The following is a 22,856-nucleotide window of genomic DNA, read 5'->3' on the forward strand; positions in this document are numbered from 1 at the left end:
CCTTTCCTAGTTCCAGATATTCAACCACTGGGTTAACCAATGCCACCAGATGTGCCCTGTTTCCCACATTAGACCATATTTTTCACTATATGCAAACCAGAACATACTTGAGTGCCTAAATTAAAGTGTTCTTTTGAGGACGTGGTGTTTAATGCTCATGTGGTTTTGACATGAAGCTAGTTCCTTCCTTTCTTAATTATTGTCCCTTTGACTCTCTGTACTTCAGAAGAAAGATGGTATTTTCAAAATACCCAAATATCCAAATAGTTCTCATTCCCATTTATTATTATTATTATTTTATTTGAGAGATAAAGAATACCTCAAAATAAATTAGAATTTTTTATTATAAAAGCCAACTACAGTTTTGTCTTTACAAAATTACAAAAATTACATTTTGTCTATTAACGTAAAGACTACTTTTGAGATCTGGGTACTAAAAAATCACCAGGATAAAGATCACCCAAATAAAAAAGCCAAAACACCCTAGGCTCCTAGGAACTTTGCCTTTACTGACAAATCAATATTCTTATATACTGCTCTAAACTCTTCCTTAAGATCAGCAAAGCTTTCTTCACAAGATGTCTGCGTTTAACTCTTCTTTTTAATTTAATTTCTGTTTTTAATAAGAATCAGTGTATGTCATCATCATTACCAATACAACTACCAACACCTCCAGAGTGCAAACTACTTTTATTTTGGTACAAATAATCTGTTCTTCAGTCTCACTAGGTTACAATTCCAGATTTCCCTGAGAAGTAATCAAAAGCAGCAAAACCAGATGCAAGCCCAGATATTTTCCCATCTCCTACCGTTGTCTGTCCTCACAGGACCAGATGCTTTGCACAATGGACATACACAATTTAGTAAAGTGTGAACAAATGCCTTGTGAGTTTCTTGGACAATGTTAATTTCAACAGAAAAAAGCAGTACTTTATGAATAGGTATTTGGCTTGTAGTGTACAGGCTCTACACAAATGTAAATGCTTCTTAGAACTAAAAATAATCAGGAATTCAAAATCTTAATGGACAGTGACACACAAAAAGATTTTGGAAATTATTATTTTTCAGCTACCCAATTTGTTTTTCCCAAGAGTAGTTATTTCCTGGTTCAGACAAAGATAAGCTGTGGGGACAGGGAAGATATGTTTTTAGAATCAGGAAATGTTTGCTTCCTTCTGCTCTTGCTTTGTAGAGATGTGAATAACCTCTATCCATTCCTTAGAAGCTGACTGGAATTCAACAGGAAAGAGTCCCGTTAGCATCCTACAACTATTTTTATCACATCTTCCAAAGGTTTTTCAATTAATATGATCCTTGTTACACAACAAATTGATTATTTTAAAAGCAAGAACCACTGCAAAACATCTTTAAGCAAGACCCACTGCACATCGTCCTGCACAGTTGACTTTGCATTTTAATATCTCTGGGCATTTTAAACATTTCAGAAATATTACAGCTGACACTAAAGCAGCTTTCCCAATGTGGCTTTTTAGTGTCTTAATGAACAGACTTTCAACAGCTGCTTGAAGGTGTGTTCTCTGTCAATTTTGAATCAACAAATATGTAAGGGCATGTTAATTTACTTTTACTTTATAAGGTTAAGAATATTGCAATATGTGAAAAAGGGGTACTTTAAAAAGTTATACTTCAGTACTATGATGACACAGTCATGGGGGGGAAAAAAATTAAAAATAATCCGTTAAGTATGCACACACACATATGCACACCCACTCCCAGCAAAAAGCTTTTGGAGTTGGAGGGGAAGGCTCTCATATTATGCCCTGTCAGGCATCAAGAAGAATTCTGCTGATGCTACTCTGAGAAAAACACAGTCAATTTAAAAAGAGATTTAAAAATATAAGTATAGAAATCTTTACATTAAGGTTTTGGGGGCTCTTTTTTTTTTTTTTTTTTTTTTTTTTTTTTTTACTTTAAAAGAAAGAAAAGGCAAATTCTGAAGGATGAACCTGCAACTTCTGTTCTAGGCTCTGACAAGTTTATCAGTATCTGAGGCCTCAGCTGCTCCACTGAGGATGTGAATTCAGATACTTGGCAGAGCTATGATTAATAATCACCCTCTCTTCAGGGAGAGATTTTTGTCAAAGCCCTCAGTTTTGGCCTATCCTTGCTCAGCTGCAACATGATTTTTACTACTAAACATATGGCACCTAATTTCCATTTAATCTTCCATAGGCTAACAAGAGAATGCTGCTCAGTGTTATGGTAGGGAGAGACAACAGCTCCAGACGCTGAAAAAGGAGAGGGCAATAGCAGCTAAAGTGGCAGAGCTGACCTCTTGCTCTGCACTGGAGATCAGCTTTCATATTTCACAGACTCCTAAAGATTCTCATCAACCTAATGACTCTTATAAAAGCCAGAATACAAACATGCTGGTCCTAAATTTGTTGATTGCATAGCTATTTTAACTGTAGACACAGGATGTCACATGCTGCAAAGAAAAATGGATTTTCAAGCAACAAATTGTGAAAAATGATCCTGTTCTGTCCTTCTTGCTGCCTCAGCCCCTGCAGTAACCCAACCTGACTTCTGACAAGCTGAGGTGATTTTGCATAATCTCTGAACCATCTGCTAGGCTATCTGTCAGTTCAGTAGCCTTGTTACTTTACAGTTTATAGGTTAAGCAGGATAAATAACTTATCAGAAATACAAACAGATTTGCCTCTTTGACACACTTTGAAGTGCAAGTATTGTCTAAGTAATCACAGCTTGCTTACTCCTAAATGGAAGAAAAAGAAAATAAAAATCAAAGTAAAGCATTAAAACAAATGTCTATTCTTTCAGAAAAGGAAATTGTTTATCATAATCTTCACAGTTTATGAAATCAATAGCACAGCAAAACTAAAGTGATTTTTCCTAACTAGTTTTTGCCTAAACTTTTTGAAGATTTTTCTCTTTACCCATTTAAAAACACACATATGAAGTATTTTTAAATGTGTAAACTATGCAGAGTTACAGTTTTCAAACATCTGTTTGCAGGGACACAATTGCTGGTTGACATTAAAAGTGCCGTTTCCTGCCAAAGATCTATTGAGCTTGTTAACCAATGAGAGTGAAATACCACTCTGGTTTTCCTTATAAATTATGTGGCATTGTTCCTTAGAGAAAAATTTTTAAATATGCAGTGATGTGTGCAAATCAGATAGAACGGTTTAGAAACTAATTTGTCACTATTCTGCTTCTAATATAGAATATTGTAATTTGTGTGAAGTGTTCTTCCACTGAAAGCATTACAGAAAGTTTCACCATAAGACACAGAACTGAGGATCCTTTGCATGAAAATAGTTTGCAGTTATTCAGATAGTCAAACAATAAATCTCAGAATGATCATAAATTATCATAAATCAACTAACATGCATTAAGATGATTCAAACAAGAAGCTGCCAGTAAATGCTACAACATCACAAAAATCAAGGAGTGTGCTTCTCCGTGTCTGCCTCACAAAGCAGGCTGCACTTCCTAATCTCTACTGTCCAGCATCCAGTCCAGCAGTTCTGGAGAACCCTGACTTTACAAAAAGAAAAAAAAAAATTCAATTAAAAGATACTTGGAATTTTTGGCTAATTCGCTTTTTAGTACTGCCATCACTCTTACTTAAAACACAGGATCATCTACATTTTCTGCAGCAATTTGATGTGCAACTACTGACAAGGCTATTCCAGAATATGGGAAGAGGTTACAGTTTCCTACTGTTACAAGATGGAAGAACAAAACCATGTTATTTTAAGAGAGCAAATGGTCTGTGTTTGTTTTCTTACCCTAGTGCTACAGAATGGACACAAATTATGTACTGAAAAAAAAAAATCTGCATTTTTCACCCAACTGAAAGCTTGAAACAATATTAATTGCAAATAAATTATCATAGTTTCTGTGGCTCCCAGAAAGAATATAAAAGACATGAAAGCATGTCTATTTCACATGGGCACAAAAGATACAAGTTGGTTTTTTTTTTTAATAATAATTCATTTGCAAGCATAGCAAGAAAGTAACAAAAAGGTTTAAATTACAAAGTTGAAATTTTGTTTCTACAGTCTAGTGATTTTTTTATCCTTTTCTTTATACTGAGAAATGATCACTACTCAGGACAATGATTTGGAAGGATGAGAAATTAACCCAGATGAATGTTAATATGTATTTATAAGCCAAGCTCATGGTAGGTCTGCAGATGTGCATGTATTGATTTACCACTGCTCGCTGTTTTAATCTGAAAGTACAGCACTACTTCCACGCTCAACCATAAATCTTGGCAAATTTCAGCCTCACTGATTTTGCAGAGCCTACAGTAACAGCTTGAAAGAATAAAAGTATGAAGACATAACAGAGCAGTTCCTGTTATTCATAACTCTGTCCTCTTCCCTCTGTTAAACAGTAGAGATCAGCTTGGGAGCATAAATGAGCCTCTCTACCTGAAGACATTTTATTTTTCAATTCCTCCTCCTCCATCCAAGGAAGCCAAATTCAGTCATTGTCAGCACATGATGCATTGTCCATTATTTTGGCTATTCCTAAGCATATTTCTTTTTCTTGTGGGAGGGAATTAAGGAAAAGGCAAAGGGAAAATAAAATCATTTATCTACACCTCCCCTTACTTTTTTTCTCTTGTTTAGTCAGAACAGTGTAAATCAAAATGATTTTATCATTTGGCTACAGGCTTAGCTAGTGTGAGATTACCTCCTCTCTGGATAGATAGGCAGACACCTATTAATACCACAAGCCTACATACTTGCAGAGGATTACTCTTTAATTTATTCTTGCATATCAATTTCATTTCTGGTGAAGGTTGCTAACCAAGTCTTATACATCCAGTTTAAACAGATGATGCCTCAAGGAAGCCATCACTCTAGAAAACCATGAGATTGAGGACTGCCATAAAAGGGCACTTTCAACCACACCCCATTTGCCAAGCCCTGATCCATCTGCCAACTCCAAACTACAAAAAACTATTTCACATTTTGTGAAAATTACATATATAAAAAGTACATACATCTATATGTACATGCATACATAATGTTTTGTGTTGCACTGAAGATGTTTTGTTGCTAGTATAATGCCTAGCATTGATAATTTTTTTAACTACATCAACATATTTTGTATGTTTTGCCCTCTGGCTTTGTAACATTAAGACAACTGAAAAGACAAGAGGATTTCCAACACTTGGTCTGCTGGGTTAAAGCACACTACACATAAAGATAACTGTTTGTCCTTACCTCTAGCTTGCACTAATTTAACACCCCATCTCAGAAAGTGTTGGCTGCCTCTCTTCTGTCTGGAAGGCTGGAGGGTGAAAGTCTCTATGTGTTCAAATAACTTCCACTTTCTCTGAACTGCATTTTAAAGTGGTTCTTCTATGAAATACTCATAGTAACATCCTGCCTTCAATAGCTATTCTATACTGGGATTAACACCTTGTAATGAAGACACTACAATAAATAAAGTACAAACTCCTTTAATTTCTGGTAACTTAATGTCAATCTTATTAGAACAGAGCTAAACGGACAAATTACTCAAAATCACTGCTAAGCCTTCTGGATGCCTTGTCCCCTTAATAGCATGGCATGTAGACTTTATCTCTATTTGAATCTGCTTCTGCAGCCTCAAGTCCCAGCTGTGCTGAATAGCAAATAACTCCATTTCAATAGGGAAGATGGTTGTACTAAAGTAGTTCTCTCCAGGGGTCAATATACTTCAGAAGGGCATTTAAGTGGCTGTATGTTATTGAGCAGAAACATCAGCTCACATATTATTGATTGTAACTGCACGGCTCTGTTGAAAAGATGCCTGCAGTAGTATTAAGTGCTGAGACAGGGATAGAGGAGTGTTATGCATTAAAAAAACTACTATCCATCTGTTGCCAAATTTTAGATAGATGAGCAATCACAAGCTGTAACACAAAATCTAAAGTGCAACCTCTGTAGCTGATGCGTCAGGGTCATATTCAGTGACACTTCCTCAGTTTCACACTGCTTAGATGATCTTTTGAATATTGACTGAGGAAAGCAGGAGGCAGAGTTTGATTTCTGCAGTTTTGCAAAGAGTATGCAATAGATACTTACATAGAAATCTGCTTTTGGTAGCTTAAATGTACCCTTTTCTTTAAAATATCATTAATCTGTTCAGATCCCATCACTGCAGCAGCCCAGGACAATGGCAGCCCTCTGGAAGCACTGCACCATCAGCCCACTGAGCCCTGAGCAGCAGCCAGGGCTGCAGGCCCACACTCTGGGCACCCCCAGACTGCCCTGCAGAACACACAGAGCAAAAGGTGATCCCCAGCCCCTCATCTCCAGTGATTTCTGCAAAGAGACCACGTAAATACCATCATGGAATGGTAAGCCCAGTGTCCCAGACTGCACCTTTGGCGGTGTGCCCAAGGAAGCAGTTGGATCACTGGGCTTCACAGAGAACACAGATGATAGAGGTTAATCCTGGTCTAGCAGGGAAAACCCAACCCAAAAGTATTTGTGCAAAGGGGGGAGTCAGCTGGGCTCAGAGAAAATTAAGATCCTCCAGTTGCTGTGTCAACTAAAAACCTGGACGGAAACTACATTAAGCAGAATAAGATAGTCAAAAGTTTCTTAAAAGGAGCATCTGTGGGAGTTTCACAAACCCAGAACATCGGCAGCCACAGAAGGAATTAGTCAAAAAACCACATTCTTACACAGAATCAAGAAAATTCAATCAAACACTGCATGACTGCAAAGTTGATAGGCAAGCTTAAATTCAGTAAAGCCAATCCATTATCACCACCTTTCTTGAACATACTCAGCATTACATGCCAGCAAGGAAGCTTGTATGACATGATCACAGTGTTTCTGGGCTTTACAGACCTTTTTGTTTCAGAGAGCCTGAGATGACTATTTCTTTGCCTGCAAGAGGGCAGCAGAACAAGCTTTTCTCTTAGGAGTGATAAAGTACTACAGGAAAGAAGCTGTAACTTCTGAGGATGAATCTCCATACCTACACTTCAGGTTTTAAAATAGTGAGCTTTCTAATTTTTCCAATCAATTTAATTAAACAAGATGCCTAAAGTAATTCAAGTAGAAACTTTAAAATACTTTATATAAAAACCACTCAGAGGCAGGGAAATAGAATGGATACAATTATCACATAGGAAAGGACTGAGACTGGAAAGAGGCAAAGGCTATACCCAGTGTCAGAGAGCCACCCCCTAGTAAAGAGTTAAATAGTATCTAGGTCACTCTAAAGTCTTTCCTGCACACCCTCAGCTCACTGTATATCGGAAACGCTGTGTGGGAAGGCCAGGGAAATAAACTCACAGACCAAGTATGACTCAGACTGCAGTAATTTAATGATACTTTTATTCCCTTAAATTATCTTTGGGATTAAAAGAATCCACACCCTTAACATGGAACCAAATCACAATGAAAGGAAGAAACCACAAATTAACAGATCTTAGTGTTAACAAAAGGTATCTAGAAACAATTAATTATTAATGGCAAGGAGCGAAACCTCTCCTAGAACATACTATATGGTCAGAACAGCAGAAGGTGAAGAATTTGAACCCCAGTCAGATGTTCTTCTGAAAGCCTAGTGAGGATGATCTCAGTAACAGGAATGTCAGAGAACTGCCTGCCAAAAAAATAAAGGAGAACTGTCATAGCCAAATGCTGACCTCTACTACTAGGGGAAAGCAACTTGAGAGAAACAGCCTCACATTTCCTCCATCACTGAAGAAGTTGAACTCAAGAGCTGTCAGATCTCTTTGGCACAAGCATGAACAGAAGTATTGAGTCCTAAAGAAGGCAGAACACCAGTGACCCAGATCCAAATACAAATCTAGCAAAATTCTTGAAGGGAAATTAAATTTCTTGTAAATTCTCTCCCCCTGAAAAAACCAAAAGTTTGGAAAAAACACTAGTGAGCAGAAGAAAGCATTGCCCTCAGAACTACCTCCTGACTACAACACACAATTCTGAAAATTTAGTCTTTCCTCTGCACTTTAAGCTGCCTCCCCATCTCTCACTTATGGAAAAGACAAAACAAGGCACAGTAACTACCAGAAAATGAAGAGCAAATCTAAGATGCCCTAAAGGCACTCAGATATTTTCTATCACAAGGACTTGAAAAATCTTCATAGAGATAAACAAATTAATTTCCCGTTTTTCATGGCAAAAATTTAACTGATTTTGTTGTAGTTATATAAATAGCAGTGGATGCCCTTTTCAGTAGAGTTTCTATTAGTATATCATTATAACATTCTAAAGAATTGAGCATCTGGCTTCACAGCTATATATTTAGATGTACTCTGCTCTGTTTCTAATTAAACTGTATTTTTTTTTAAATCCCATGAGATAAAGAAATGAACAATGTTCCCAAAACCTATATTCACTACTAGGATACCGTTCAGTAACCAGTTACCTTTAAAAGTCAAGTTTTGCTTCTGCTCACCTTTCAGCTAAATCCAGATCAGTGAGCCTCTGCTCCTCAGATGATCACCTTGATCTCAATTCAAGTGTTAGATGGGAAATAGTTACCAGTGGCAGTCAGAGCTGCCCCCTCTTCCTGGAAGGGCCACTCTTTTAAAAAATATTTAATGACATTTGTGAAACTGCATAATTCAGAGTGAGTGTCCTAGACTTCAAAGAGAATTAACAAATATATAATTAGTTAAGAAATAAATAAAATGTGAGGAAAAAACCTTCAGAATTTCCCATGGAACAAAGTAATATGCAATTCACTTGGGAAGAACAGAGGACTGGGACATGTTCTTGTGTATTTTTAAAATGTCATAACTCTGAATATTTGGAAGATGTTCAAAAAGATCCTAATTTACATTTAAAGTGTACATTCATGTTGAGGCCTTTGTGTGATGATGGACTTTTCAGCAGCAGTCCTGGCACAAGAGTCTTTCACTGCTAGTACTGTACCTCTGTTCCGAAATGTGGAAGCCCTGTGAGCTGTCACAGAGAAAAAGGAACAGAGAGCAAGACTTTCCCTCTCATTATTTGAGATCTTCAAAATGTAGCACACAGACTTTTGGCAACAAATAAGCCTTAGCAATAAAACTTAAGACAAAGCCTTCCATACAATAAAAAACATGTAGCTTCAAGTATGGGAAATGTAAGAGTTTAAATACAGGATCTCTGGGGAGGAGGGGAGGAAAGGCAAATGATTTACAAAGAGACCTTTCCAGATCAACAGTATGACAAGCAGTGATGAGGAAAGGAAATGCACACTGCTGCATCAGCTCGGCTGGATACCCCACCATGCTGATACCCTCAGGCCTTGAAGGGAAAGAGTCTCTCTTGTCTCTGTCAAATGTCTTCTCCAGAACTCAGCCAAGGCACTCAGGCTTAACACAGAGGAGATTTCTGCCTGGGGTACTGCACAGCACAGGTTGAAAAGAAAAAGAAACCACAGTGCAGTGCCAAAAGAACCAGAAATCGTGGAGTTCATCTGGCACTCAGCACCACAGAGCTCGGCCCTCACCACCAGACGAATCCTCCCTGTGCGCTCTGGAGCAGGGAGTGACTCCCAGCCCCGGCTGGCAGCAGGAGCAGCGGGTCCTGGGTGCTCTGGGCTTCCCAGGATCGGGGCTCTGGGAGCACACGGCACACAGACAGCTTCAGTCAAGCTTGCCACCATCTCTGGGGCATGGGGAAGCATTTCTGCTTGTGAGCACAGCATCTCTTTGGGCTTTGATATATACGCTAAATGAAATTATACAGTGAACTATAAAACTGTGCTTGTCTCCGCACTCCAAAAACTCTTCAGTTACCCTTTCAGCAAAGTCCTTGAAACCAGAAGTAAGTAATTTGGATCTTTTTTAAGTCTTTAGATTTATTTCTGACATGAAGAGTTTGAAAATAAAAGATTTGAGGTTTCTCATGTATCTGTACTACCCTGTATGAAGCTCTTTTCTTACCATTTTAGATCTTTTATTAACATAACACTTATTTCAGTATTGCATTCACTCAGATGTTAAAGTCCTTATTAATGCAACAGAATAATTGTTGATACTTTGAGAAGACTTGTGAAAGCTTATTAGTGACTGCACGTAAGCCAAAAAGCAGCACTAGGATTAGAAATATTAATAATGTGTAAAACCTTAGCCCACAATGTTTTCCTAGGAAAAATACTGACTCAGACTCTGTCTTCTAAAGATAACATATAAAATTACACAACTGCACAGAATATGGAAAACAAGCATTTAAGAAGAGCACACATTTTAGGCTAACCTATTTCAGTTAAGATGTCCAAAATGATCTGTTAATTAAATCTAATTATTTATATCCAAAAGTGAAGTTACACACATTTTGGTGGGTAATTTTTATCTTCTGGTAAAATAAGTAAGAGAAGAAATGGAAATGTAAGGTGCAGGACACGAGTATATATTAGAACATATTTCTTCCACTGCAATTGATTCTGTAAATTATTAACTCAACTCACACAGGTTGTTTCAAGTAGAATATTTGTACTAGTAACTGTGTCAAAACAGACCCCAGATTGAAGTATTTTCTTTTTGAGTTTTCACTTGTGTTTTTTTTCTCTGTGTCTACATATCATAACAATATCAACATTCAAATTAAAACTTGACTTTTTTTTCCAAGGTACAGCATATCTATCTACAAAGATCAGACACTTAAATGATGAAATGCTAATTCTTCTCTCAGTAACCCTTTAATGATTTAATTTTCTACAGAGTTTGTCTGAGCCTTGAGTAAGGCAACTGTTCAAATTGAACTGAGGCAGCTAATATTTTCTGAATGCCAAATCAGGGTAAAATTTTAGGAGTTGGAGGGAAAAAATTGAGGATCAAGTCTTAATATTCAGTGGAGGTTTTTTTAAAGATAAACATTGTTTTCTCTATTTCCTCAGTTACACATTTCATTGGAGGTAGCAAGATCTGAATTAAATTAATTAATGATATTCAACTAGTTTACCAATATTTGCTACTGCTTTCATTCTGCAGGTAAATATGAGTATTTATTATGTGGGTTGCAAATTGTTAAAGGCTGTTGTTTGTCAACCCAAAATGTAGCTCAGCAATAATGCGGGTAAAAAAAGGTTAAAAGGTTTTAAAAAAAAAAAAGAGTGGCCTTATAACATGTCAACATCAGGAGTTAGCATTAGAGAAATCAGAGCTAAGCAGAATGAACCTTTAGCAAACAAAGTCAAGACTTCACAAGATTTCTACAAGTTTTGTGATAACGGGGTATTGGTCATTGGATATAAGAACATACTTGCAAATACTGATCCTGATTTCTACTCTGAATGGTTTCCTGAAGAAAAGGACAAGCTTGATGTAAGCACACTGAGGCAAAACCAACTTGGGCTCTAAGCTGAGTCAGTTCTGGACTGGTTTCTGACCGAGACGCCTGCCTAAGAGGTCTCTGACAGCAGGGGCAGTTTTTGGCATCATGGAACCCACCAAAAAGCCTGATTAGTACTTGTTAACATTTTTATTAGTCCACTGGAATTAAACTGTCCCCTTCAAAATGTTCTTGAATTACTGGTTATGCCAGTGAGTAACTGCTGCTATCACTTCCATCTGCATCAGGTCCCAGCCATTGTGGAGCTGGGGACTGGGACCCTGATCAAAGACATTCCAACAGCTGCCACTGGACATTTCTTTCCTGCAGCTCTGCGGTTGCATCTCTGCGCAGCAAATACCCAGCCCTGCACTACCAAATCAGCTTTTTGTTTTCCAAGAAGAGATCTTAAATGGTGGTAACTTTTACCAAATCTGTTTTCCCAGTGTTCCTTTCACAAGCAGCTGCAGCTGAAACATTCCTTCCACTCTCTTCTCCTCCCTCGCCCCCACTTCCTCAAGGAAATTCCATGGGATCACCATTCCTCTGGCCCCACACTGCAACAAAACTCTCATCTCCCAGGGGACAGGGAGTTTTGCAATCACTGGATCTCCACATCTGCGAGCACAGGCAAACACAGAGTTCCTTTGCAGTTCTCTATTTGGATTACTTGTTTTTTAAACAATGTGCTCAGGGGAACTGCTTTTAAGTTAGGCTAAGTGAAATACTGACTTAGAAAAACCACAATCTTTGCTTAATAAAAAAATGGAAAGAGAAAATTAAAAGTATATTTGTTTTAAATTTGAGGCATGTTAAGAGACTATCTGCATCTGGAGGATAGGACAACTTTTCTACTTTTCTCTCAACTGCAATTTCCCTGAAAATATCTATGAGTCCCTAATAACATTCAACATGAAAGCATTACTGTAAAAAAACACGCTGGAACTTCTCAGAGAGAATTACAGTGTAGATTTCATTTGATCATGAATGTAAAGCTGTCTGAATTTTATTTCTAGCTAAATAAAGTCCAAATATTGAGGGGAAGATAGAGAGTCTTCCTTCACATCATGCCAGGCTAGACACTTCATGACATGACTGCTGAGATGTGTTGCTAAACAATAAAAAGGAAACATTTAAACCAAACATCACATCTCCAGGCCAATCACAGTTCCCATGGCATACCAAGCAAATGCCTTGCTACATGTGGCAGTCAAGCCCTGGCAAAAAGGAGCATTTCAGCCTCCACATCAGGCCTACATCTCTCTGTGCATCTGGCAAAAGTAACATACAATAACGAATTATATTTCTTTTCAGCTGTAGAAATGAGATACATATTTTTGACAGGAACCTCCCAGGAACCTCACCAGCTCAGACAGAAGCCAGCAGAGCCGGTTTATACACCACAGTGGCAGGCCACTCCTCCTCTGACAGCCTGTCTGGCTGAGAAACTGGGTGCATCAGCTGGGCAGAACACAGTGGAGATTGGCTAAATCTGGTCGCAGGGCTCCTGTGGGTGTTTCTCTACTGTGTTCCACACCCTGCACAGGCAACAGCATTGGCACAACCAATGAATGCATCCAGGGAGCACACCTTCACCACCCTTGGGGGTACGTTTGCTCTGAAGAGCAAAACTGAGTGAAAAGTGCAGTAAAGGAAAACCTACTGCAGCTAACACAAACCCCAACCATGCCACATTCCTTGAACAGGGAATAAAGGTAAAATGTGATGCTGGTATTATACAAACAAGCTGAACAGTACAAATCACATACTGCTCAATCACTAAGGAATCTCTCTCCTCCTAGAACCAAATATTATTTTGTAAACCTGGTGTTATTTATTCAGATGAGTATGCAATCATACTGTTTTTAAAAATGCACACATAACTCTGAAAAAAAGAAATTTGCAGAGGGCTTCTTTCTACCCTATATCTAGAACAATAGATGGGCTCCTACTACAAAACAATCAGGATTAATACTGTTCTCAAAGGGAACAGTTTCAGAGACACTGATGTATCACATTTAATTATATGACATGAAATCCTATTCCACATAATTATGAATGCAATACCTCACTGCAGCCAGCAAACCATGAAAGAAAAATGCAAGAAAAATGGAGAAAAGGGGAAAAATGAATAAAGAAAAAATACTTTAAAGAGAATTGAAGAAGTTGGCTTTGAAAACTTCCATTCCACTTCCACTCAGCCACTTAGGCGTTGTGTTCATGTGCTATAACTATTTCTAAGCAGCAATGACCTGCCCAGATCACTCTCCCAAGGAGTTAAATGCAAGAGATGTTCAGACCATTTTCTAAAGTCCAGCCTTTTTTTTTCTAATGAGATATGCTGAGTAAAATTAACAAATTTCTTGATCTTAAGTAACCACAGTGGTGCCAGCTCCCTGCTACAGTAAATGTCTGAGCTCCAATTCACCTCTTTTAAGTCCTAAGTATGTTTGAAGGAGATGAGAAATGGCAACATGGGAGAGGTCACAATTACACAGCAAAGAACATGGAAGCATTAATATATTAATGAATGTCACATGACAATGAAAATACGTCCTGTGTTAAGAACAGGGAATTGAAACAACTTCCAAGTTATCTTGCCTCAAAACAGGGAAACATCGGAGTATATAACTAAGTATGTTTTGGAAACAAAGCTGTATATCACATCTGGGTCATATGTTTCAACAAAACCATTAGCCTGCCAGTTGTTTTAGCTGTGCCTGTGTTCATGATGCTGAGTATTTGGCAACGAACCCTAAACTACTCTCTCAACAAGACAGGTGATTTCAGAATGCACATATGCAAAGGCAGCCACTGCAAAGCTCTGCTTCTGTGTGCAGACCATCCTGGCACAGAACAATGGCCTGCTGTGGTAATTCTATATTTTGTTATCTTAAAGCAGCTGCTTTGCTGAATGTAATCCCATTAAAAACCCACAATATGACCCTACAGTGATAACTTAAGGAGGAAGGCCAACTAAGTGAAACTGTCCAAAGGAAAAAGCGATTTCAAAAATATCATATAGACTACAAACAGCTTGATACAAGCAGCAGAGTGTGAGAAAACAGGCTGGAAGGGAAAATACCAAAGGGTGGGCTGACCAAATGATTTATGCTGAACTGAACAGAGGAGACTTGGGTTAAGCCTCAAAGCTTGAAATCTCACCCAGGGACTGGGGATTGTCAGGAGGATGAAGAGTCTGCTGCATCATCCTCATTTAATGATATACACTTCACAAAAGGAGGTTTTTGAAGAAACAGCATTACACAGACACAAAGCTGCTGCAGGCCAGCAAGTAAATCATAAGCTAGACAGTGGAAAGTACAGGGCTTTGGAACCATGTGGCTTCAGCATAAAGGTCATCCTCAGCAAAGCACAGTGCTTAGTGAAAGTCTGGAAAGCACCTAGAAAACATGTCAAAGCAAGTTACAAACTCCTGGCTGAATCTGCTAAGACACAATCACGTAAGTCCCTAATCAGATAAGCAGGCTCAACAATTTCAGTGAATAACTGGAATGGACTTAATCTTGCATCTTCAGATCCAGATATTCAATAAGTTAAAAGAAATTATTAAGAGTCACGAATAAGAAAATACAGTTAAAGCTTAAATAATATATTCAAAATCCATCTGTAGAGCTGAAGAAAGCATATCAAGTACTGACATCCACACCAGGAGAAGGGAGTGCAATTAGGCATGGCTGAAGTAAACACTGCTTCAGCAACCCTGTCAAACCAGCTCTTCATGGCAGAGGTTTGCTCAGTGCAGCAGATCCCATGCAATGGCACTCCATGGTTGTGAAAAGAAACCACACAGCAGAGTCAGGCAGCTTCCTGCAGACTTTCCCAAACCTCACTGGCTCCTGTCCTCTGCTCCTGTCCTATTTAGCTGATTGCTCCTGTCCAGCCTCCCACAGAAAAGACAGGACCTGTGGGCCACTGCATGGATTGCTTTGCCTACTCCCACATCCCTGATGGGAAGCTCTTATGGCCAGGGCTGACTCACATCATGTCCCCCTGACACTCCTCTGGTTCTGGGCTGACTGTTATGACATCCTTGTGACAAACAATACCTACTTCAGTGCTCCCCACACTTCTGCCTCTGGCACAACTGATATGAAGAAATTTGGTTTCTCAATGCAGAACTGGAGGAGCAGGCTCAAGTTTGAATGAAGTATTCAGAAATATGGCAGCTTCAGTTCCCAAACAAAAGCCAGAAATATGCTCTGAAAAACAGCCGTGCTCCCAAGCCCTCACAACAAAAACATAATGTGTTCTTTTCAACCAGGAAAAGAGGAAAAGAGCTTCTCCTGATAGAAAAACAGAAATGACCAATCAGTTGAAGGTGGAGACAGATTTGTAGACATGTATACTGGCAAATTGTGCTCTTGCCAGGAAAATACTTTTCCACAAAGCTGGTGAACGTTTGTTCACTGTGTTCATAAATACTGCACAGCTGTGCTACAACAGGAGAGCAAGCCCAACACTTCCATAATTGATAAGGGGTTTTTCTAGTGATTCACCAAAAAGAATTAAACTAAGTAAAAACATGGCCAAAATTAGCACTGTTGTCATGAGAAGAACAATGCAAATCCTGACTAAATCAAATAAAACTCACAGTATAACAATCTCCCCCACAAGAAATCTGTAGATTATTTGAGCTTGTATTCTGAGGGATTCTGTCAAAAGCAATCTTTCTCTACCATAACCATCACTGAAAATAACTTTTCAGTAGAGCATATATGATACCAGTCCATGATGATCAGAAGGAAAAATCTCTGCAGATGGGACGTTTCTGGTACTTGCAGTGACATTGATGATTTTCAACCATTATTTCCTCAACCCACAGGTGTTTCTCTGTCTTGCCTGACATCAGCCAAAAGACACAAAACAAGCCAGCGACCTTTTTATGTACATCCACCAAAATCTGTTTATTGCCAACTAGCAAGATCATTTCTACAAAATGCAGAGCAGACTTTCTATCTATTCTTAGCACCTAGCACTGCAGTGGACACCCTCTTAGGATACCAAGACCCACTTTATATGGAGAAAAGGAGCTAAAACTACTCTAAAAGCCTCTCAGTAAAATCTTAGGAATTTGGAAAGAGACAAAACAATATTTCAGAGACCTGGAGTAAACAACAGTCTCTTCATTGACTTCTGTGTGTCCAAGATTCTATTTTCCATTTATTTTGTATTATCTCAGCCTAAACAATGAACACGGCAGGTTCACTTGGAAGAATATTTTGCCCTCTACATCCTAGAAGCTTAGGCAGATTTACAAGAAAGAAAAGGTTTGCATCTGAAACTTCCCATGGTCTACAGAAGTGGATTACTGAGCGTCAGTGAACAGGGAGAGAGCTGCCATTTCTATCTTACTGCCAAATCCAGTTAGTTGCTCAGGGATTATGTTGTCCCCTACCTAAAGTTTCTGGACATCTCACTCGCTTCCTGAGCAGAAAAGGAGAATGGAGACAACCTCCTTTCCTCTTAGGTAAAATTCTTAGAAGGAAATATCTCACAGGAATAAATGTCATAACCTTCCACGCCTGTAAATTCACATCAGAATTGATTTTACAAGTTCATGGCTGAAGTTTTTGCCTGTTCATTATTTATACAATTCATATTATTCCAACTACAATTATATATTGAACAGCAACAACAAAATCAGAATATTTGGTTATTTAAGAGGAAGAGGACCTGTTACAGTAAATTATGAAAAATATTTTTTCTAGGCTGTTCATGCATCAATGACATCTGAGACTGGGCAAACCAAAATGTCTTCAGAAAGAGATTAAGGAGCTATAGTAACCACTGCACAAATAGTAGCTACTGGGGTGGTTCCAGTGCAAAATAACCTCACAGCTCTGTCCTAACATAACATGAGTGCACAGGCCAAGGTTTCCTCATCAGTTCAAAAGACAAAAACGGGAAGGAAAAATCCACTTCTGTAAAACATGCATTTGCAACTAAAATTCAAGTTACAGGAGGTCATTGTCACATAGGGAGCCGTAAAAATGTTTAATTTATCAACAAGCCTTTTCAAAGATTATGTATTCTCTTCTCTGCAAAACACAAGGATTTAATTTGCTATTGAAGAAATAAGCAAAGAGATTTTTTTTCTTTAAAGATCTGAGAGCAAGCTGTTTTTATTCCAATACTAAGATGACTTCTATGTGACTACTACCCTGAAAGTCCATTTTTTAAATTAAAAAAGAAAATATCCTCCATAAATAAGGTATCAGATTTTTTTGCAATATACAAAACCAAAGGCACTTCACATAAGCTCAGATCCAAATCTTACAGGTTTTGCTATCAATTTTTATTATTTGTGTTGTGCTCTATTTTTGAATACTCCTATTTACTTATCTGATAAATGGAACATAAAATTATTTTTTAAATTGCAGCAGTAGCATTAAATTCAAATCTTAATAATTCTTCATCCAAAATAGACAGATTTGGATGTTTTCCTACGTGTAGTATTGAAAATTTATCTGAGTACTTTTGATTTCAAAATAATCCAGACAGTGCACTATGAATTTCAGAAGTACTAAGACATTTTAAAAATCCAGTAAAACAGTTAAGGCTGGTGATTTTAAACAGTGTATAAACAACTCAACTGCACAGTCTTTTGACACATAACCCATATTTGAAAGTAAGAGGCATGTGCTGCTGTACAAATTCAAAAACAGAACAAATAACTCTCTTAAGCAAAAAAATCTTAGGTTAACAACATTGCCTAAAAGCCCTCTGCTAAACCAAGTCTACCCAGAACTTCAGCCACTAGACAGGCTTCATACATGGACCAGTTATTTCTAATCTTAAAAACAACTGTGCAGCAAAGTTCAGCCATAAATTAGTCTGAAACTAGGATAAGCCTTCAAATGCACATTGTAGTTCACAGTGATTCAGAACAATTACTCAAGTTTGTATCAACAGATTATCTTAGCAGTGAACAGAGGAGACCCTCTATGCAGGTTCTCAATAGCAAGTTTCACATTTAGGTATTAATTTTATCTGTGATTTCAACAGCACAATGGGTAATCACAGCTTTTACAAAAGCCGTGGGTTGCTTCAGTTCACCACCGTATTCTCACTTTCTGTGCTTCGCCAAAGCATCAAACAATCTTTTCCTTCTGATTGTCAGCAAAGTTGAAACCTGCCACCATATCACAGCACGAAGCAGTTTGTTTATGTATTTGGTTTTCTTCCCTCATAATCCAAACACTCATCTTGGGTACCTACTACAAGCTTGTAAGGTACGACATTATAATTTACATTTAAACATTGTACTTACGGTTGGCATAGTTTTACCAGGTCCTGATCAGTGGTGTTTGGAGGCAGTGCTCTGATGTAAAGGTTAGTTTTACTTAATTGATCCCATCCTGAGTTGCTGCTGCTACTACTGTTGTTATTACTGCTGGTGGTGCTGGGACTAGGAGGAGCCATTGGATGGGCTGGTACAATGGACTGCTGCAAAGGAAAAAGCAGGTTAGAGTAGAGTACAGGCAGCAATCACAGCATGCACATCAGCTCATCTACAGCAGCCTGCTCACCATGGGGAGCACTGTGCTCAACCTGTTCCTAATTACCCACGGATTTTAAATACAACTGCTTTCACGCCACACTTGGGACAGGATTCACAGGCACATCCTAATATCTCCAACCACCACTTGATGCATGACACAGGGTCAAATTATATATAACCTCCACTGAATATTACTCAAAGGATTTTATCACTCTTCATTGTGTCATCTCATGTGAAAATGAAATAGCAACTATTGTTCCTCTAGGTTCCAGCACGTACAAACAGTCATCACTATGACTGTTTCACATGTCGAATTGTGGCAGGCACAAAGACCATGCTCCTTCCTTAATCTATCAAAAAATACAAAAATAATTAGGAGCCTCTTTTCTATCTCTTCTGGCTTTTAGTACATCATATAATACTGCTATTATTTTTTTACAAATAGAGAAGGAGCACAGATAGCTTAAGGAAAATACTTTAAATGAATGGTGTGCCTTGGGGGAACTTTCATACTGCTGTCTGTCTCCATGTTTGTGGATTACTTCACAATTATCAAGAAAAAGGCTCTATATAACGGCAAAAAAAAAAATCAAGTTTCAAAAGGAGAAAAGCACAGAAGCACTTCTACCTACTCCTCAAGGTATCAAACCTATTGCTCTTGCAATCAGACCCCAATGGAACATAAAAACATCCTAGAGGAAATCTACAGTAGAGAAATCATTTGCATTAAGAGAAGTACAGCAGGGCACTGTACAAAAAGTACTATGAACCTGCGTTGTAAGAGAGGAATACTTTAAAAAAAATATACTAGAGAACTGAAGTTGCCTGTAAACATCTTGTGACTCCATGGTTTTCACTGACAAAGTGGCTGCATGTGGCTCCTTTCCTGCAAAAGCCTGAGATTCCACTACACACTCATAGCAAAGAGCTGCCCCTGAATACAGAGGAAAGGCACAGGAGGGGGAAAAAATAAATTGGAATATAAAGTGAGATGCCAATGTAGACTCACTTGTTCCCACGCTAGTGCCACCCTCTTCCTTGGATTAGTACAAACAGTTGTATGGCCACAAACTGAACCCAAAAATGATCTTCCCTGATCCGGTACACCACATGTGGGCTTTGCACTGCGCAAAAGCTTTGGCTGTCACAAGGCAGGGAGCAGGAATGTGAAGGCAGAGAGGAAAGGATTAGAGTTTACCTCTGTTTAGAGCATTCATGAAACTACACGCAAGAAAAGTGAAACTACTTTGGAGATAACCTCAAGAAATTGGAATGGAAGTGCGAGTGGGAGAAAAGTACAAAGGCATGTCTTATATCAGATACTTTATGGTAATTATGGTTTCTTTTTTGTGCTTTCCTAGGAAGGTTTTGAAATCTTCCAATTTGGCATGTTGCAAAGTTTATTATGCAGCTATAATGGCCTGGAACAGCCAACTGCAAAACTTGCTATAAAATCAACATTGATAAGCAGTAACATTGTTGCTGCCCAATTTAATTGAACTGAAAATTACAAAGAAGAACAAAATACATTCCTGATCATTTAGCATTTCATAACTAAGTATCAATATTTCATTGCCATAGGGTTAAAGATTTTTGTTGTTTTTAATAAAGATTTTTAGAAACATCAAATCTCTTCCAAAATATTTATATTTGGAATTGAAGAACTGATCTAGAATTTCTTCCAGGGAAAAAGATTAAATGCTCCCTTCCAAGTTTGCAATGGAAACACTGACGGATTTTAACAATAGTAGCACAAGTCAGTCTGTCAGACCACTCTTCTTCCAGTAACGCCAGGCAATTATTTTTAGGGTTACAAGCAATGCAGAATGACAGAGCAACTAGTTTCAAAACATTTTCACAACAGAACAAACTTAGTCTGGCACAGTGAAATTCTCTTCAAAAAGCCTTAAGTGAAGTTCTCAAAATGCAAACAGTGATCAAATGCAAAACTGCTCTGTTTACGGTTTCAAAATGTGCATGCACAGCTGCCAAAAATCTCAATATACACATACCTGTCTTCATCTAAACTGGTTTATTCTAAATTACAATGAAAGGCTAAGAGCCTCTATTAAGTTTTTCAGTATCTTTGGTTTGGTTTTGCTTTTATTTCTTACAGTGTTTTTCCTTTAAAATCTTTATTTTTCTATGTTATGAAGAACTGGAGTTTTGTAAAATCTTGTCACCAGCTGGCCAAAGGCAAGAGAGGAAAATGTGTGTCTGTGTGTAGAGAGAGCAGGAATCCTAATTCTGTCTGTCTGTAAAACATAAACACTCCGTTCTGAGAAATTCAAACTTCTATTTAAACATGAAGTTCTAGCGCCAGTGGTCACATTCAAACACGATGGGAATGTAAATGGGACTATAGTTGTCTTCCTAAGTTTACAGACAGAAGGTTTTCCAGTGCTTCCAGAGAGACTCATACCTTCACAAGCCTTAAAGGCTTTACAAAACCCATGTGCTGAGTGTCCTACAGCTCTCAAAGCCTGCAACCCAACGACAGCCAGCCATTAAAGGGACAGCGACATTTTAAGCCATACAACTAAAACACATTTTTTACATTAAACCTTTAATTTTAAAATCTGAATCACTTTTTCCGCTCTGTTCTTCATCGACGACTACTAATAAAAACTAAATTATAGAGGTCCCTCTGTTGTTCAAAGGGGCCTTTTTTTCCAGTTCTCTTGCTGCAAAGTGTTGGTTGGCAGCGTGGCCGCGGCGCCGTGACCGCGCTGGCGGAGCCTCCTACGCTGCCAGCGCGGGCCAGAGCAGAGTTTGTCTGCTGGCCGAGTTGCATCACCTCCCCAAAAACATCAGCCAAGCCGATAAAAACTCTCTTCTGCCCGCACAGCTGCATCCACACCTGGGCTTTCGCCAACATATTGATGTCAGCGGGGATGTATGACTTTTTTCCACACCCCTGGCTGATACACAGTGCTTTGCTGGCAAGACATTCTGCAGTGGAGACCTGGCCAAAGTTTGGGGTTGTTTGTTTAGAAACAGCTTTCACAAACCTTAACTGAGTGCTCGGTCTAAAACCTGAAATAAAACTTAGAAGTTTTGGGTTACAAACTGTAGTTTCTGCTAAAAATTCATATCAAAAGCTGTTCTTAAGTTTTTACTATATGGACCTCACAATAATCTGCAATATTGCAACATCTACAAAATTACACTTATTAATTTTTCTTCATAATCATTGCACCTTAAATTAAAACATAGAACTCAAGGATAGGAGGAATAAATGTAGGCAACAGAATGTTATTTCTTGTGGCAATATTCCTGTTCACAAGAAATACCACTGTCACACTGGTTTGCCATTTCCTCCTCAGTTTTCACTCCAAGAGGTAATTAGTGATCGTTCTTTTTACACAGCAGTTTCCTTCCTGTCATCTTCAACAAACATCTAAGCAAAAAAGGCCAGTGACAGAACAATCAGCCCATCTGCTACATGATCTCCCCAGCCCATTCTGGAGTCAGCTGTGAGGAGCCTGCTCTCTGAGAGACCTGAGAGACCTTCCTTCCACAGCCCCTCCACAGCAATGGGAAAACCACACGTACTTATTAGGAAAACTAAAAGCTCAGTGACTGAACAGTCCCCATGAAGTGCCTTAAAACTAGGAGAATTGTTTGCCTGTGTTTCATTCTCAACATAAACCCCAAATGGGAATAACTGCAAGTACTGAAAACCAGCTGGAGAATATACTCATCTTACATGAGCCATTCCTGTCTTTCTTATAAACCATTCTATGCTTAAGGACTGCAAATAAGTCAGAGCTCAGAGCAGGATTTTGTCTCCCTAAGAACAGAAGAATCTCTTTGCTGTCAACAGATAACAAAAAAAAAAAAAAAAAAAAAAAAAAAGACAACAAACAAAAATGGAGTACGCCCAAGAAATTTCTTTGTCCTGGGGGTTTGGGAGATACTGATCCCTGCTGCCTTCAGACTACAGAATTCCAACAGAACTTCAATGAGCAGAAGATAACTTAGACAATGACTGCAAGCCATTGTCCCAAAACAGAGTATGATCACTACAGTAGCACTCT

At 38.4% G+C, this 22,856-nt stretch overlaps 1 protein-coding gene across 5 annotated transcripts in view; it reads right to left on the minus strand.

Moving 5' to 3' along the window:
• The window catches only part of RBMS1 (RNA binding motif single stranded interacting protein 1), a 143,155-nt gene that overhangs the window by 46,878 nt on the left and 73,421 nt on the right, over window positions 1–22,856 (minus strand). For 3 of the 5 annotated variants that reach the window (XM_063161981.1, XM_063161979.1, XM_063161982.1), the window contains exon 2: window positions 18,586–18,761. In XM_063161981.1, the coding sequence (XP_063018051.1) occupies window positions 18,586–18,761 (176 nt within the window). The remainder of the gene's footprint in view (window positions 1–18,585; window positions 18,762–22,856) is intronic. The other 2 variants (XM_063161980.1, XM_063161983.1) reach the window with 1 other exon arrangement.

Source organism: Melospiza melodia, chromosome 8, assembly GCF_035770615.1.
Source record: "Melospiza melodia melodia isolate bMelMel2 chromosome 8, bMelMel2.pri, whole genome shotgun sequence".
Taxonomy (NCBI): domain Eukaryota; kingdom Metazoa; phylum Chordata; class Aves; order Passeriformes; family Passerellidae; genus Melospiza; species Melospiza melodia.